The sequence below is a fragment of the Pseudochaenichthys georgianus genome, unplaced genomic scaffold, assembly GCF_902827115.2.
Source record: "Pseudochaenichthys georgianus unplaced genomic scaffold, fPseGeo1.2 scaffold_1906_arrow_ctg1, whole genome shotgun sequence".
In the NCBI taxonomy this organism is placed as follows: domain Eukaryota; kingdom Metazoa; phylum Chordata; class Actinopteri; order Perciformes; family Channichthyidae; genus Pseudochaenichthys; species Pseudochaenichthys georgianus.
The window spans coordinates 1-18,398 of NW_027262645.1; the positions used below are offsets into that span (position 1 = coordinate 1).

Sequence of the window (18,398 nt, forward strand, 5' to 3'; positions counted from 1 at the left end):
GGTTGTGTATTTGTGTAATGTACTGTACAGTAAATAATAAGGTTCAGATTGAACTGTAATAAAAACACTCAGTTATCTGGACTCTGACGTGTCCATTATTGTCTAAAGCAGGAGACCTTGTGGAGCATTATTGTGCATTGAAGCAGTGTTGTAAAATGAAGTGCTGATGTCGTGAAGTGCCTGTTCCCTCATTGCCTCCTCTTCCCTCCAGTAAGCTGGATAGCAGTCGCAGGGGCACCTCTGGAGGAACTGAGCCTCACGTTCAGCTACATTTCTGTCAGTACGCTGGTCAGATGTCCAGCTACGTGGACTACAGAGTGTGTCCAGCTGTGGGCTCTGTTGAGGGACAGACTGACGTCTGCCAGCGCTTCTCCGTGAGTTTTCCCTTTCTTTAAGAAATCTTTATATTGTTCTTTATGTTCAAGTGAAAGGGAAATAGACAAACAAGCCAAATAGTCAGTATTTACTATTAACATCCTTGTCTCTATGTTTGTCCTATAGGCATTTGGCTGGTGTCCAAATGGCAGCGAGTGTCTTTTATCACACGACACTGACCTGATCATCCTCCAGGACGAGAAAGACCTGGGGAACAAGAGATCTAAGAGGAAGAGACGTAAAGAAAAAAGGAAAGGTAAAGGCGAGGCAGCGGAAGACGGTGCCCCTCAACACAAAATCCCCCACATGGCGGTGGATCTGCAAGAAACGCCAGATGAGAAGCAAGGGGCCGAGTCATCCTCAGAAAAAGGGTCTCTAATGGACACCCAACAGAATGAACGAGAGAAAACAGACATCGAGGGGAACGGAGTGAGCCAAGACAACACACTTGAAATAACACCCACTACTGATGACAATGCAAAAACCAACACAAATGGTGGTGAAGAAAGCAGAACAAAAGATGGAGGAAGTGAAAAATTAAGCGAGAAATCGTCCAAGACTGAGCAGAAGAAGAACGCCGACTCAGGATCGCACCGTGCCGGGTTCGACGCCTTTATGACGGGATACATTTTTGCCCATTCATGTACCCTGAACAAGAAGAAAGGAGTGGAAGCTGTAGGGAAGGAGGAGGAAGAGGAGTCCTGGGTTCCTTCGTGTCTCAATAAGGTCTACCTCAGCGCTAAATCTGCTCCTCTCAACGTGGTTAAAAGCACCTTCTCCAAATCATCCAAGGCCCATGTGGCGAAGATGGAGATGGTTTGGGGAAAGAAAGTGTAGTGTCCACACTTGAACACAGTATTTAAGTGTTTATATTAGGGCTGCAACTAATTATTATTTTAATTAGTAATCTGCAGATTACTTTTACGATAAACTGTTTGTTCAATAAATTGTCCAAAAATAATAAAAAAGGAACAACCTCAAAAGTCTCAAAGTCCAAGTGATTCAATGTTTTGTTGAGTCCAAACCTATGGTCCAAACCCAAAGATGTTGACTTTAATATCATATTTAACAGAGAAAAGCCAAGATCTAAAAACTGCATTTTCTGGCATTTTTTGGAAGTTGGTATTTTTTTCTCTGGAGGCACCTATTGATTGGTCAATTACTAGTTACAACTCCAATGTACATGTGCAGGTTCAATATCAATAATTGTTTAGCCTGCCAACAGTTTGGCTCAACTATTTGATGGACAGTGCTGAACCCCAGAGGATGGGTAGATCCCCTTCCTCTGTCACTATGAGGTTGACCATTTCTGTTTCTAGTGACACATTTTTGACAATTATTGAATAGATTGGCTTGGAATTTGGTCCATGCCCCCCCTCAGGATGGATGGATTTAAAAAAGTAATCCCTAACTAGAGAACCAGGATTTTGTGTTGATTTTCATTTGCCATGTTTTAAGAATTATGGAATAGGGGGTCAGTTTGCTTGTGGAACAACCTTTCAGTCTGGCAGTGTTGAAATGTAAGTCTGTTTCTCATGCTCTAGACTGTTTTTATTTCTTTGTAAGACTTTTGTACATTTTTACCTACTATTAATAGTATTAAAGACGGTAATAAAGTGCAATTCAGTGGCAGCTGTTTTGATCAAGCCAGGTATTGTTTCTTAAGTTTCTCTGGAAAGAGCCAGATTCTTGATTTGCATTCATTCTTCATTTTTAGATGTTTGTATAATTACCTTTTACAGGAGTTACCTTTTGAAAAAATAAATGTATGCTCTTTAAAAATGATCATCATCTTTATTTCATTATTAATTTATACTGGTTTTATCTTGAAGGATGATTAGAACAAAATGCCAAGAATATAATCCCTTGCTATAACCAGCACATCATTTTTGAATCGACTGTTCATGGAAGTAATAGTTAATAAATCAGCAGTGTGGCACCAATTGTAACACACTCGCAAGTTGACATCCCATTTTAAATACGTTTTTAAAACGTTTTTGTTTGTAGATACATTCATTTTTATTGTGAACTACAAGATTGATAATAATTAAATTTCTTTAATATTTGCAAACTGACTACAGTGAAAGTTGGTGTATAGCTCCTTCACAGGATAAACCATTTGATCTTTGTAGTAACTCAGCCTGTCCTCTGGCGCCACCCTCTGGACAAACGTTTTCTTGTTTCTGGTTGTGTGATGGAGAAGGAATTACATTTGTTTGTTGTTACAAATACTTTCAGTTGAAACAGATTCCTGGTGACAACATTGTTTGGAAGTAGTTCAGCTTTAACACATCAATCAATCAATCAATCAATCAATGTTTATTTATATAGCCCAATATCACAAATGTTACATTTGTCTCAGTGGTCTTCACAGTGTGTACAGAATATCAGTATGACAATACGACACCCTCTGTCCTTAGACCCTCACATCGTACAAGGAAAAACTTCCAAAGAAAACCCAGTTTAAAGGGAAAAATGGGAGAAACCTCAGGGAGAGCAACAGAGGAGGGATCCCTCTCCCAGGACGGACAGACGTGCAATAGATGCCGTGTGTAAATTGAAAAGATAATACATTTGCAACATAGGTAGTCCAAATGTTTGGAAATGCATGTGTGTATAATAGGAAGATGAATCCACGAGGATATCCATCCAGGACCTATGATCCAGGACCACAGCCACGACTCAAGATCCAGCGCTCGCGATCCAGGACACAGGACCGCAGGATCATCCATGACTCCGGATCCCAGCGTATATAGACACCAAAAGAAAGACATTTGGGGAAGCTGGGTTAATCGGAACATGAGTGTACACGGGTATAGACAGAGAGAAGGAAGAAGTAAGATGTCCCCGACAAACTAAGCCTATATCAGCAAAACTAGGGGCTGAATCTAATCAGCCCTAACTATAAGCTTTATCAAAAAGGAAGGTCTTAAGCGCACTCTTAAAAACGGATAGGGTGTCTGCCGCCCGAACACAAACTGGAAGCTGATTCCACAAATGTGGAGCTTGATAAGAAAAGGCTCTGGCTCCCATTGTACTTTTAAAGATTCTAGGAACAACCAACAACCCCTGCATTCTTGGAACGCAATGCCCCTAGTAGGACAGTAGGGTATAATGAGTTATTTAAGGTAAGATGGCGCCTGCCCATTAAGGGCTTTGTAGGCGAGAAGAAGAATTTTAAATTCTATCCTGTGTTCTATAGGGAGCCAGTGTAAGGCAGCCAGAACAGGAGTAATGTGGTCCCTTTTCCTAACTCTGGTTAGTACACGAGCCGCAGCATTTTGAATCAGCTGAAGCGACTTGATTGACTTCTTGTACTCCCTGATAATAAAGAGTTACAATAATCCAGCCTAGAAGTAACAAATGCATGGACTAGTTTCTCTGCATCGTTTTGAGGCAAGATATGCCTGATTTTTGCTAATGTTACGTAGATGGAAGTAGGCGGTCCTTGAAATTGATTTTATGTGGGCGTTTAAAGGATAAATCCTGATCAAATATAACACCAAGATTCCTTACAGTCTCACTGGAGGCCAAATTATGCCATCCATAGTTAGTATGTCTTTAGATAATTTGTTTCGTAGATTCTTCGGGCCAAGTAACAATAACTTCAGTTTTGGTCGTGTTTAACATCAAAAAGTTTAAGGTCATCCACGTTTTTAAGTCCTTAAGGCAGTCTTGAATTTTATTTAGATGATTAATTTCATCAGGCTTGATTGATAAATATAGTTGAGTATCATCCGCATAACAATGAAAGTTTACAGAATGATTCCTTATAATATTGCCTAACGGAAGCATATATAATGTGAACAAAATAGGTCCGAGCACTGAGCCCTGTGGCACTCCATGGCTAACTTTGGTTTGCGTGGAAGATTCATCGTTAACACGTACAAACTGAGAGCGTTCAGATAGATAGGACCTAAACCAGCCTAAAGCAGTTCCCTGTATGCCAACTAAGTGCTCTAGTCTTTGCAATAGGATATCATGGTCGATAGTATCAAATGCAGCACTAAGATCGAGCAAAACAAGAATAGAGACAAGTCCCTTGTCTGAGGCTATTAGAATATCATTTGTGACTTTAACCAGAGCTGTCTCTGTGCTATGATGTGTTCTAAAGCCAGACTGAAAATCTTCAAATAAATCATTGTTTTTTAAGTAATCACACAACTGTTTTGCGACCGCTTCTCAAGAATTTTTGAGAGGAACGGAAGATTAGAAATAGGTCTATAGTTGGCTAAAACCTCTGGATCGAGGTTGTGCTTTTTAAGAAGCGGTTTTATCACTGCTACTTTGAATGATTGTGGAACATAGCCTGATAATAAAGACATATTCATAATATTTAATAAAGAAGTGCTAATTAATGGAAAAACTTCCTTCAACAGCTTAGTTGGAATTGGGTCTAACATACACGTTGATGGTTTAGAAGAGAGAATCATTGAATGTAATTGTTCAAGGTTAATGGCTGAAAAGCATTCTAGTTTACTATCTAGTGTAATATTAGAACTTACGATTCCGGGAGCTGTTGATAACACTATACTGGTCGAAGGCAAGAGGTCATTAATTTTGTTTCTAAGAGTAACAATTTTATCGTTAAAAAAGCACATAAATCATTACTACTGAGTGCTAAGGGAATAGAAGGCTCAATCGAGCTGTGGCTCTCTGTCAGCCTGGCTACAGTGCTGAAAAGAAATCTTGCATTATCTTATTCTCATCTATTAATGAAGAGTAGTAGGCTGCTCTCGCTTTACGCAGTGCTTTCTTATATTCATTGAGAGTAATATGCCAAATTAAACGAGATTCTTCAAGTTTAGTGGAACGCCATATCCTTTCAAGTTGTCTAGACTTTTGCTTTATTTTGCGGGTTTCGGCATTATGCCATGGAGCTAATCTATGTTGTTTTATTTTCTTCTTTTTCAAAGGAGCAACATAATCTAATTTTATTCGCAGCGCATCTATAGCACTATCAACAACATGATCAATTTGGGGTGGTGTACATTTTGTATAAGTTTCCTCCCCTACATGCAGACATGCTATCGAGTTAAGTATTGGTTGAATCTCTTCCTTAAATGTGGCTATAGCACTAACAGATAGGTTTCTGCTGCAAGAGCTTTTGACTAATGCTTTGTAGTCTAGTAACAGTACTTCAAAAGTTACTAAGAAATGGTCGGATAAAGCAGGATTATGCGGTTCGACTAATAGTTGCTCAATTTCAATACCATAAGTCAGAACAAGGTCGAGAGTGTGATTATAACAGTGGGTTGTTTATTTACACTCTGACAGAAACCAACAGAATCTAATATAGAGTTAAATGCAACAGTAAGGCTATTTTTATCATCGTCAACATGAATATTAAAGTCACCTACGATAATTACTTTGTCTGTTTTAAGAACCAAAGTTGATAAAAACTCAGAGAATTCTGATAAGAATTCTGAATAAGGACCTGGTGCACGATACACTGTAACAAATAAGATTGGCTGCAAAGACAAACATCACTGAGGGTAAAGTATGTCACAGAACACAGGATTATTTAATAGAGGTGTTTTCATTTAATTCAATATCAAAGCACCCTTACGAAAATGAACTGTAGTATTACTATAGTTTACTATAAGAGTTGTATAGTATCCTATAGTAAGTTTGTAGAGTTCTATAGTATTTTTCACCAGTTATCGTATTACTATAGTCTTTTCTGTAGTGCCATTTTACTAGCTATAGTAGCCCTATAATATTTCCATAGTAATACTAGGCTATGTATCTAGATCTTTGTAGTATTCCTATATTATTTTAAATATTATAACTATAGTATAATATATATTGTTTCTGTAGTTGTTTTTTGAACACACTATAGACCACTCCTATAGTAATATGATATTGTCAATGAATGCATATTATTACCATAGTGTTTGTAAAAGTATTACACTCCTAGAATTAATGTCATTTTTTTTTAACACACTGCTGTGTCAAAGGCAATTCAACACATTCAGTGTCATTTCTGAACTATTTTACACAGTGTAGTAGAAAAAATAAAATGCACATAGTCAACACATTAGTTTTGACTAACACAGGGCTAACATTGGGCACTGTCATTGGGCACTGTCCTGCCCAATCACGGTTGAGTTATTTCAAATGTATCATTTTTCAACTGTCCAACTGTCCATCAAATGTCCCAACTGCCATTTCACCTCTGGCTGATGTGGAGGATGGATGTCAGCAGAGGAGAGTCTAACTCTAGGTAAGTTACAGAAACAAAACGTTTTTAACAAAGTGATAAATATGTTTTGCCAATGTTGAACAGCTAACTATTGTTTGAGTTTAGCTGCCTGGATGACAATTATTTTCCTTTAAGCCGTTCTTCTATTTTATTATATTTATTTTATCTTGACTTAATGTAGCTTACACTCTTTTCTGTGACCATCATTCTTCAATCGGCATTATATTTATAGCATTAGCAGCTATATGTTTAATGCTATCTAGCTACTTTGGCTAGGTTTCATTGTTCGGCCAGATGTGGCGGGAAAGTGCAAGTGAGAAGACCGACAGAGGCTGCGTTGATATAGTCTCTTACAGTGCAAATACGTAACTTACTAGCACTAAAGTTATTAGTCGTACGTGTACACTACAGTTTACCTGTTTCTGACTAAAACATCAGCCACTACTCTATACTTGCAAATATTATATTGTGTAAAAGGGAGATTTCATATCTGCCTCTTGTCGCTAAGGCAACTTGTGTATGTGAGATGCAGCGTCACACACTGCACCTTGGGCCTTCCCTTTCGATTATTTGATTGGTCGGAAGGGAAGGGCCTGACATGTCCCTGACACAGCGGACTGCGGGTGTGGTATAGAGTGAGTAGCGTGCAATACTGTGTTTCACCACACATTAATTTAGAGGGGCGCTGTTTCAGTCTTTGTAAAATACTCACTGACAACAGCGGAGAGATGTTTTTTAATACAAATAAAAAAGATGAAGAAATACCCAGCCTCCAGGAGAAAACGCCACTGGAGGCTGAGCAGAATATCCCCTGTGCTTCGCTAGAAGTTGTCTTTATGGGTGAAGTTAATTAACTTAAAATTACCATACTGCTTATAATTTATATAAGGTGTGTATTAATGGGTTTAACTGGAAGATGATCGATGATGGCATTTAATTTAATCTGGCATAATATGATTAGTCAACATCAGGATGAATTTGTCTTTTTTTTATAATTACAGGAAGCGGGAATGAGCTGCAGGAATCTGTTAAAGTCCTAGCAAAAAGGAAATTAATAGAATAATCTACAGTGTCCAAAGCACAAACCATCTCCTGGAAGAAACAGGTGAATTTGGATTTGTCCTGGATATGATTTTAAAATACAACACAGACTTCAAAGAGTTTATAGATGTTGATAGAAGTGAGAACATCAGTAACTTTGACAGATTCCAAGTGCACTTTTCTGAAGCACCGGATCTTCAGCCTGTCCTAAGAGAAGTCTGTCAAACTCAGGTATACATGTATCATGCTTGTTAAATTGTGTTTCAAAAAATCACACAGACCAGAACTTTACTTTGTGCTGTGCTTGCTCTTATTGTTTTGTTCAGCCAAGAAACAGTTCTTCTGAATGGCCTAACTGATCTACTTAAGAAGAAAATTCCAGAAGTATTTGATGAACTGCAAACTAATGCCATTCTTACCGAGAAGACCAGCCTCAAACTTGTCAAAGTTTGCTTCTCTGACTTGGTGGAGAGGCATGGGTTGTAAGTATATGAATGTGAAATGTGTTTATATATAGGGGTTGGGACACTTTTTCCCTTAATTTCATTGCCCAACCATTTCTGTTTCGGGCCTGAAATTGTTCTTGTACATTTTTTACATTTAAGTTATTCATATTCTGTGAACAATGTATTTTATTTTGTTAATAAACAGGGTTCGTACGGGTGCTTGAAATCCTTGAAAATGCTTGAAATTTGACGTGGTGTTTTCAAGGTTGGGAAAGTGCTTGAATTTTGGGAATGGTGCTTGAAATTGAGATAAAGTGCTTGAAAATGTAAATGCTTTACTTTTACAATAAATTGCTGTCTGACTGAATAGTTCGCTTTTTAGATTAAAAGAAAATAATTGCTTCGCTTCTACATAAAACAGCTCCGCTGCACCTTCCCGCGCTATGTGCGCGACCTGCAAGTGTTTGTGTTACGTGTGACCCGGGCATTCTGATGAGAGTGATAGATGACTGTGCCAGGAGGTTGCCGTTTCAACGAGCGTTGGCTAGCAGAAGACAAATACAAGCCATGGCTAAGACGTGGGTCAAGCCCACGAGTAGCCTCCTGCAAAGTTTGCAAAAATAACGATGCGAGAGTGCGCTGACGAGCCACATGAAAGGTACGCCGTAGTAGAGCATTTTAGATTAGGCTAACGTTGCATGTTACGTTTGTTTAAGCTAACGTTAGCGAGCTGAATAGCGAACTCGATTGAGGGATAATAATAATTGCAGGGGACAATCATTTCAGAGGAGCGTGCCTATGTTAATATGTGCGTTACAGTCGCCATCCTGTGGTGTTCAGAGGATGAAGCTCTCACTGCATTTCGTGTTATAGTCACGAAATATAATCTATTGATTCGACACAGAGCGATTTTGAAAGCAATGTATTTCTACTGGTAGTATGTTTCGTGCCTAAACCAAATGTGACTTGCTCTATCGAAATCAGCCACATTGACCCGAAGACACAGTTTGTGTGTGCGTTTGTGTAACGGGAAACACTCACAAGAAACACCGGCTGTTATGCTTGCTGTGACGTTACATTAGTCCGTTCTCTGCTTGTAATTATGCCGAAGCTTCAAAGTTGTATTTATCATCTGAATTTGCCGAAACAAGTTTAATATTCTGAAAGCCAAGACTTTGTTTATTTGAAAACATGAAAACAAACTGTCTTTTATATTAAATTGAAGTATTATACAAGTAAAACTACATTTTGCTTTAATCCCATGTAATTGTAGAATGAACACAGTCTTCCTTTGAAGATGTATAAGTCAGGAGTCTTGAGTAGTCAACATTACCTAAAATCATTTTACACATTTGTAAATATTATTTTCCACTTGTTATCATTATGAGTCTATTTTTATGCAGCTCTGCGGGATTTTGTGGCTACAATTCAGACTAATACACTACCAGAGGTGGAATAAGTACTCAGATCTTGTAGTGAAATTATAAGTACTCAGATCTTGTACCAGAGTGTAGGAATACTCTGTTACAGTACAAGTCCTGCATTCAAAATGTTCCTCAAGTAAAAGTAGAAAAGTATTCTCATCAAAATATAGTGAAAGTAGCGACAGTAAAAGTAGTCGTTGTGCAGATTGGTCCATGTCAGAATAATATATATATGTTTTATAATGATTGATCATGAAAGTGTTCTCAAAGCTGGTAAAGGTGCAGCTAGTCTGAATGGCTTTGTAGACTGCAGGGTAGCTGGTGGATTTACTCCAGGTGGAACTAAAGTCTGATTCAACACTTGATTAGATTTCACATCATTCATCCACATCTGTGAAGTAACTAAAGGTATTAATACATGTAGAGGAGGAAAAGTACACCATTTACCTCTGACTTGTGTTCACTGCTAACCTAAAAGTACCTCACAAATAGTAATCTATAATGTATTGAAAAGTTATTTGGCTGATTGTTTTATATTGGCTCAGCCAGGTTATATGGGAGGCCCAGTCTACGTACAGGTCACTCATTTTGAAATATTAAACTTTGTTTTCTTTTCTTTCATTTTTCATCCTCGTGTAGAAGGCTATCACGAAACACACATTTGGTTGTTTATAGCATAAAGAACATCTTATTTAATGTGAGGTAGGGAAATAATCATTTGAGTATGTGCATATAAATATGTAATTTACAACAGCTGTAAGCTGCTTGAAACCTGGAAAATGCTTGAAAAGTGCTTGAATTTGACTTTGGAACAGGTGTAAGAACCCTGAATAAAGTCCCTATCTTTCAAATTGAAACTGCTCTGCTTGCTAACTTGTATTTGTTGATACCATACTTACTATAGGGATGAATACATCATTATTAAAGCTAATTAACTATAGATTCACTATAAGATCACCATAGCCAACTATAGTATTACTATAGTAATTTTCTGTAGTGTGTTCCAAAAAACCATAGAAATAATATATAAAGCACTATAGTGATACTACATAAAACTCAATAGTATAGCTATAATAATTTCCTATAGTGGCTGAAAAACCATAGAAATACTACAGGAAACACTATAGTATAACTGTAACTTCACTATAAGATCACCATAGCCAACTCTATAGTATTACTAAAGTAATTCTCTATAGTGTGTCCCAAAATACCATAGAAATACTATCGCAGTTTTTTGTGGTATTTCTATAGTAATTCTCAATAGTTATACTGTAGTGTTTTTTCGTAACGTGTATATAATGGGGTGCTAGGTGTTGACCACTGTGGATCACACTGGTTGTGTTGTTCTTGTTGTCTCCTATCCCACTTCAGGAAGGCCATACACCCAGGAAGAGCCCTGCCCTGTGATATCAAAAAAAGGCAATGAACAGAGATTAAATTAGTGTAAATCTTCACTTGAAACTTTTGTCCAAAAAACAATCATTAAAGAGACAAACTCTTTCTTTAATGTTCTACTTAACAAAACACAGGTCTATCTTGTGTCCAGTTGCCACAGTATGGTTCACTCAGAGGAAAATATAAACAAAGTCTAGTTTATATTTTACATGATGATTGCAATGAAATCACAGCACGTAAGCATTTCTATATTTATAGAGTTAAACACGTTTTATATCAGACACTGGAAGCATTCAGATCTGTAAATTCATATGAAGACATGGACTTCATCTCAGGCTGATTGTACTTTACATTTTAGATCAGATGTTTCATAAACTCAACTTGCTGTATTTGAGTAATGATCAGACCAACATCAACAGATACGTAGGCCTACCACTAAGTGCTTTCATAATTTCTTTCCATAGAGGTTTCGTCTTTAGGTTAAAGATAACGATAAACCATGTATTGATATTTGTCTCTGCTGCACATTGTGATTTATCTCTAAGCTAGCAAACTGAAAGCTGCGTGTAATACATTTCCAGTTTAATACCAGTTATATATATACAGATTCAATATTTATATTTATGTTTACAAAATGGACGTCGAGGATTCCATGGTTGCTATGGTTTGACGCAGGACTAGCGTCAATATCGGATCAATATTTAAACCATAACTACCTGAAGACGGTCACGAAAATATTTTCTCCGCTTTCACTCGACGATTCTGCCAAATTATCGCTTCTTCTCAAGTCTTTTTACATCCCGACAAGAGTCAGAGACTCCCTGATAGTTATTACAGCGAGAAAACACACTTTAATTATGGAAAATGTAAGATGTCATAACGTTGAAAGTCCCCGTTGTTTCCACTGTGCTTTGCCGTCGACATTTTCAGAAACCTCACAGTTTACTGATGTTTATCAAATCATTTAGGCTCCTGTAACGATAAGTAGGCCTACCATTAAACAGTGTAACCATCAGATTAAGGTCAAGTATACAGTGACGACTCAATTAATACATCTTTGCATTAAAAACTACCAAAAATAAACATGCATTCATCAAAACTAGGCTATATGACAATATTAACAAATAAATGTTGTATCTAATACAAATCATTTATATTAACTTTTTAGGCTATATCACCCAGCTTCAAGCTGAAATACATTCATATTGTAACTTTGAATCAAGCTAATTAAAGTCACTCATTTTAACTTAGCATTATTTCCATCATATACATGTGCAATATTATATGTTCAAACAATAAACAGACATATGCTTATTATATAACATTGTACACACGTCACATATGTGTCACTAAAGCACAATATTAACTGACATGAGGGCCTGAAGGTGGCTCTTGATTTGTTACCGGACCTGTCTCGTCTTGAGGAGGTTTTCAGACTTTGATTACATGTTTCATGTTCCTTCATTTATGATTTTTATCCAACAACCACATCCATCTTTGGCAAGTTAATCTTCCAGCACATAAAACTAGTAATAACACATTTGATTTGTATACTACGAGATGACTAAATACTTGAAAAAGGTCCATCCTGCATGTACTTGTAGAGCCTCATCCTAACATGAGTGTGTGTTGTTGCAGGATGGAGTGCCCGTCCTCCCGCAGGACAACCAGACAGGAAGGAGAGTCTCTGCCCGCCAGAGGAGGCCTACAGTCTGCAGACAGTGTCCCTGCTGCAGGGACGACCAGGTGAGACATCTGATCCTCAACTCTGTTCCTTGAAATTGTACACAGTTTAATCCACAAGATTGTTTGACAGGTTTACAAAAAGGCAAACACATGGAGTATATTGTCAATACTAAATAGTTTGAGACTACAAGGTCCATTGTACAGGACTAATGCCCCAAATACTCACATTTCAAGTAATCCTCTGCATCTGATGTAGATGTTTCCTCTTGTAAAATGATAAAAGTATGTTGTTAAGTAAGAAGTTTACTAAGAGTCTGACATCCTCTCGTGTTTTGCTGACCTTCTCCAGGTGCCACATACAAAGCGCCGGCGCCCTGCTGCTTCTGCAGACCTTCCCCAGAAAAGGAAGCAGACCTCCGCGGCTCTTCCTCCTAAACCTGCTGACCTGCCACCTGTCTCTAATGTGGCCTCCAGCCCCCGGACCTCCACTGCTCCCCTGCACCTCGAAGACCCTATCAGGATCCACAACCGCTCAGTCGAGGAGTACCAGCTCATCTACCATGAAGTTGTGGATAACATGCTGAGGTACGTTGTGTCACAAATGAGTCAGTTCATTTACAGAGTTTCCACTCTCTTAGAAATCTATCTCTCTATTTTCCTTCATCATAAAGATTTATTTTGTGTTTCTCCTCTCAGGTTCCCGGACGGTCGCCTGCGTCCATATAGTTTGGGTCTGGGTCGTCGTATCAAGCAGAAGCTGTGGGAGCGACTGGACCGTCCGATGTTCACAGAGACAGTGGATGAAGACGGTCTGGTCCATGTGGACGTGTCCCACGGTGCTGGAGTCCAGCCTCCGCTCTACAACGTGGATGTTTCTGGTGAACCAGAGCCCAAATATCCACCAGCAAAAAGGGCAAAGCACTAAGACACAGTCTCATAAGCTGACATGTCTACATAATACTGTGCTTTAAGTTTAGTTTAGTTTTTTTTTTAAGTATGGCAGTTAAGTTTAAGTTTATTAAGTGTAGAGATACGTTTTTAGTGCCAAGCACAAGTATTAAGTGTCAAGTCTTTAGTTTTAAGTATTTAGTATAAAGTGTTAAGAGTAAGTGTTTAGTTTAAGTTTTCTGTTTAAGAACTAAGTTTAAGTATTAAGTGTATGTTTTTACTGCTAAGTATAAGTTTTAAGTATTTAGTAATAAGTTTAAGTATTTTGTGTTAAGAATAAGTATTTAGTAGTAAGTATAAGTATTTAGTGTTAAGAGTAAGTATTTAGTAGTAAGTTTAAGTATTTAGTGTTAAGAGTTAGTATTTAGTTAAGTTTACTTTCATTGATCTTAATGTATCTCACCACTGATGAATTGTCTTCCTCTGAATCAGTTCCTGCTCCTCTGTTAACAGTCTTCTTAATCCAGCTTCAGCCTCAACAGCAACAGTTATCACCTGCCAGAACACCTGCTCCACCCTCCAGCCTCCACCTGTTGCTACTACCAGACAAAACATCAGCCTTGTGCTGCAGCCTGTGAGATGACAGACTCCTCTCCACCTGCAGCCTCTGTCTCTCTGTTGCCTCCATCCTCTACCAGCAGCTTCAGCATCAAACTGCTGCCTCACTCTTCACCTGCAGCCTCCGTCAGCAACCTGCAGATTCTGACAGGTCACTGCGGTCAAACCTCCACCTTCAGCCACCTGAAGAAGACCACTCCCCCTGAAGATCCCCACAGAAAGCTGTGGCCAAACCTCCACCTACAGCCTCTATAAGGAAACCTGCACAGATGTTATCCTACTGCCATGTGGAGACCTGAGTGGAACAGTAAGGACCAGAGAAACACACGCAGATATAGTCCTTCAGTTAATATGCAAAAATATTTCTGTGTTATTAAAGCTGGCTCTCTGTTTACATTCTGTTCACTTGTTCTTCTTCTCACAGGTGTTTTCAAACGTTGTGAAAGACTGAGCTCACACTCCTCAACATGAACCTGACTGACTGTGTTGATGCCTTCATGAAACGAGAGAGCTCCTCTTCCTCCCAAGTGGTACGTACAGTATAGCAGTATGAGATTTCTTAACAACACACTCTGAGTGTATTGGGATTTTTAATGGAAGTTCGGTGATGAATTATATTTGAATGCAACACCTTACACTTCCAGATCTACCAGGAGCTGCTTCAGGGCCCTGAGGACAACTCCTTTTACAACAGCTCTGTTCCAGAGATGCTTCCTCCTCCTCCACATCCTCCACCTTCACCACCCCTCCTGCTCATCGCCAGAACTAAGAGAGCCCCACCCCATCTCAGCAACCACCAGCAGTTTCTCCTGCAGCCACGGCCTCCATAGATTCTGACAGACAGCTGACGGCTAAAGCCCCAACTACAGCTTCTGCCAGTGCACCTGCGTCTACACCTCTTGAAGCCAACTGCGGCTGAACCTCCACCCACAGCCTCTGTCAGCAACCTGAACCAGCACCTACACCTCTCGTACACTACTGCCATCCAAACCTCCACCTGTAACCTTTGCCAGCCGCCTGAAGACACCTCCTCCACCTGAAGATGGAGGTCTGGGGTCAAACCTCCACCTTCCGCCTCTATAAGGAAACCTGCACAGATGTTATCCTACTGCTATGGTTGGATCTAAGTGGAACAGCAACGACCAGAGAAACACTGGTAGATATGATCTTTGAGTAAACATGGGAAAATATATCTGTTTAAAAATAGCATGCCTGGGCTGAGCTGGGCTTCTGTTTATATTCTGTTCACTTCTTCTTCTTCTCACAGGTGTTTCCATACGTTGTGTGAAAGACTGAGCACACACTCCTCAACATGAACCTGACTGATTGTGATGATGCCTTCATGAAACAGAAAGAGCTCCTCTTCCTCCCACTTGTACGTACAGTATAGCAGTATGAGACATTAAGTCATGGGATTTTTGATGGAAGTTTGCTGATGAATGCTATCTTAATGCAACACCTTTTCTTTTGGGTTTTCTGCAGGCTTTGTTGGACTTCCAGATCCAGAGATACTTCATTCCTGCCCCTCCCCATCTCTGCAACCACCAGCACTTTCTACGCATGCCGATTCATTGAAGGCCAAAGATTGCAGAGACGCTCCACCCGAGACTTCAGTGCCTTACTTTTCCAACAACGCCCCCTAATACGACGTCCAATGTGCTCTTTTATTGTGTACTTTAAGCCTCTGCACTGTTTTACAATAAATGAACTATTGTCTGCAACCATCTGATCAGTCATTTGAGACCAGAATAATTTGTATAAAACAGATCCTGAGGATATGATTGTTTTTGTGTGTTTAAGTTGAAGTGTGTTCCTTTGTCATGGTATATTAATTATTAGTCGCCACTTATTTAGGGTTTATATTAATACATTAATAACATTAACACATTCACTTTCTAGTAATTCATCATGTCGGAATTTCTTGAGCCAAATGTACAAAGACATCTGACACAAAATGTAATTACTGCAATTACGGCTATTTCAGCCAATGCAACATTTCCACAATCTCATCTCAAATATCAACAAGTATCATTGAAATGCGTATTAAATAAATAAAAAGCGTGTTGTTTCAATTTTCCAAAATAAAGTTTATTTTTCCTCTACATTTAAGGTGAATTCTAAATATGAACCAAATATACCAACAGTCACAATATGTCAAAGCCAGACAATTAATTATATAATAGCCCACTATATATGTACAGTTGAAATAATACAGATAACATATTCACACCAATTAACCAATAAAACAAATGCTAAATAACTTTAATATGAAGTGGGGTTCAGCGATGATCAATACAAGGATATTCAACAAACAGAAAATGATTAAAGAATATTTTGTTAGAGATTGAAGAACACATATATTATTAAATTAACTAAACAAATTGAGAACAAAATTAACATAGCTTTTTATTTAAATATCAATCAAAAGAAACAACAATGTTTTAACAAATCGTATTAAATAATGTGATGACATAATTGTAAACAGAATAGCTGAAACTTTAACAAAATAAATAACTCAGTTACCTCTAATCATTAACCCGTGTTTGTATAATGTAGTTAACTCCGTGTGTTGCTGCTAGCATACATAACACCTGACGTGGAAACGTTACTCGTGGAAGGGGCTTCAGAGCTACTAGAAAGACAGTCGAACCCGGTGCATTCCTCCGTCTGAATGTGGTGCACTTTTGCTAAATGTTTAGACAAATTGCTCGTGTTACCGCCCTTACATGCTAAACTCTCATTGCACTTTTGGCAACGAGCATTGTCCACATCGAGACGGGTAACATTTAACCACACCTTGGAGCGCTTCTCTCCGCCATCCCCGCCGTGTGTTGCTGCATGTAGCAGCTGCGTGTGTGTAAACTGCCCCGCCCCCTCGCACACAGACGGGAGAGACAGATCTCGTCTCGATTGGAAAGATCGAAAATACACCATAGACGCATATTTTTGTCTTTTTGCATATTAGAAACGAGTTGGCGACACTAAGACTGCGATATAATGTTTTTGTAGCAATAATACATGACATATATGTTTTTAAATGTCTCCAGTACCGATAAAAAAAACAATAACGTTGGAGTTTAACGGCGTGTAAAACACACGTGATGACGTCACCAACGAATCGACGACTGGATTAGTTGGCAACTAATTTGGTCATCGATTTTAATCGATTAAGTCGATTAGTTGTTGCACCCCTATTATAGACTTCGAAATATTCTACTGCAGAGAGTCCTTGCCCTGTCCAGTTTTGCAAACCAGCAATGCTCAGTACTACTGGAATTGATCAGATTCCAGCTAATGTTCTCCAAATCCGGATCTTCGACTTGACCCGAGATGAAACACACAGGCTGCTTTAAGGTAGTTTATTCTTAACCTGGTTTAAATTGGGTTCTACCATTTGTGATTCACACATCCAGCTGAGGCGGAGAGTCTTTACTGGCTACTCTTGAAGCATGCTGTGTGGCTGAGCATATTTCTTACCCATAAAGTTTATCTTTATTGTGATTATTTTCTTTTGTTCAACCAATATAGGATCGCTATAATTATTGACAGTTATCTGCTCCATGCATGCCAAGTGATCATGAGGGGAATAAACTATCTAATAAAACAGGGAATCCTATAGGGCCCTATGTAAGTAGACATAAGTAAAACATAGATGTATACATAGCCGCGGGAAGTAGGGGTGCTGGGGGTGCTGCAGCACCCCCAGCTGTTGGCGAGTGGTGTACATTTGAAAAACTGAGTGACCACCTAAATAAAAATGATTAAACTACATAAAATAGTTATGATTTTACTTAAAATAAAATGAGCTGTATCCAGTCATAGTCATAGTATATATTTGTCAGGTGGCTTGAATTTATTTTCCAAATAAATAAAATCCGAGTCATCTAGGTCGTGGGAGAGTGACGTAATTGACGCGACACACACACTGCAGAGTGACAACTTTCTAGAATGGCGCAAAAATGGATTTGGGATTTTTTTTCTCCAACAAACAACCCAATAAAAAGAGTGGACCACCAGCTACTCCTCAGCCCACCACCTCTACAACTAGAGCAGGGGCGGGGAACCTTTTTCCTCTCAAGGGCCATTTCAATTTTTTCAACATCCTCCGAGGGCCGTACAAATTATTGACCTCTGCTTAAAAAAAACTAAAATCACAGCCCATTCATTTCGTCTTTCTTTCAGGCTGTGCAAAGAAAAAGCAACCTCTTAATCCAGATATTTTACCATGACTCGCGTATGCATTCACGTGCACGGTGTGGCATGACCACCAAAACAGAAAGATATGGACAAAAGATGTGTGCAAATGTATTTAGTTTCCAT

General features: G+C 38.8%; 1 protein-coding gene across 1 annotated transcript; it reads left to right on the forward strand.

Annotated features, from left to right (window-relative positions):
* Positions 1–177: 177 nt before the first annotated feature.
* LOC117441691 (target of EGR1 protein 1-like) lies at positions 178–2,157 on the forward strand (the record flags this gene model as incomplete). The annotated part of the gene is made up of 2 exons (XM_034077729.2): positions 178–374; positions 502–2,157. Coding segments are annotated over 2 exons (908 nt in total), but the record flags the coding sequence as incomplete, so codon positions are not given.
* Positions 2,158–18,398: the final 16,241 nt, after the last annotated feature.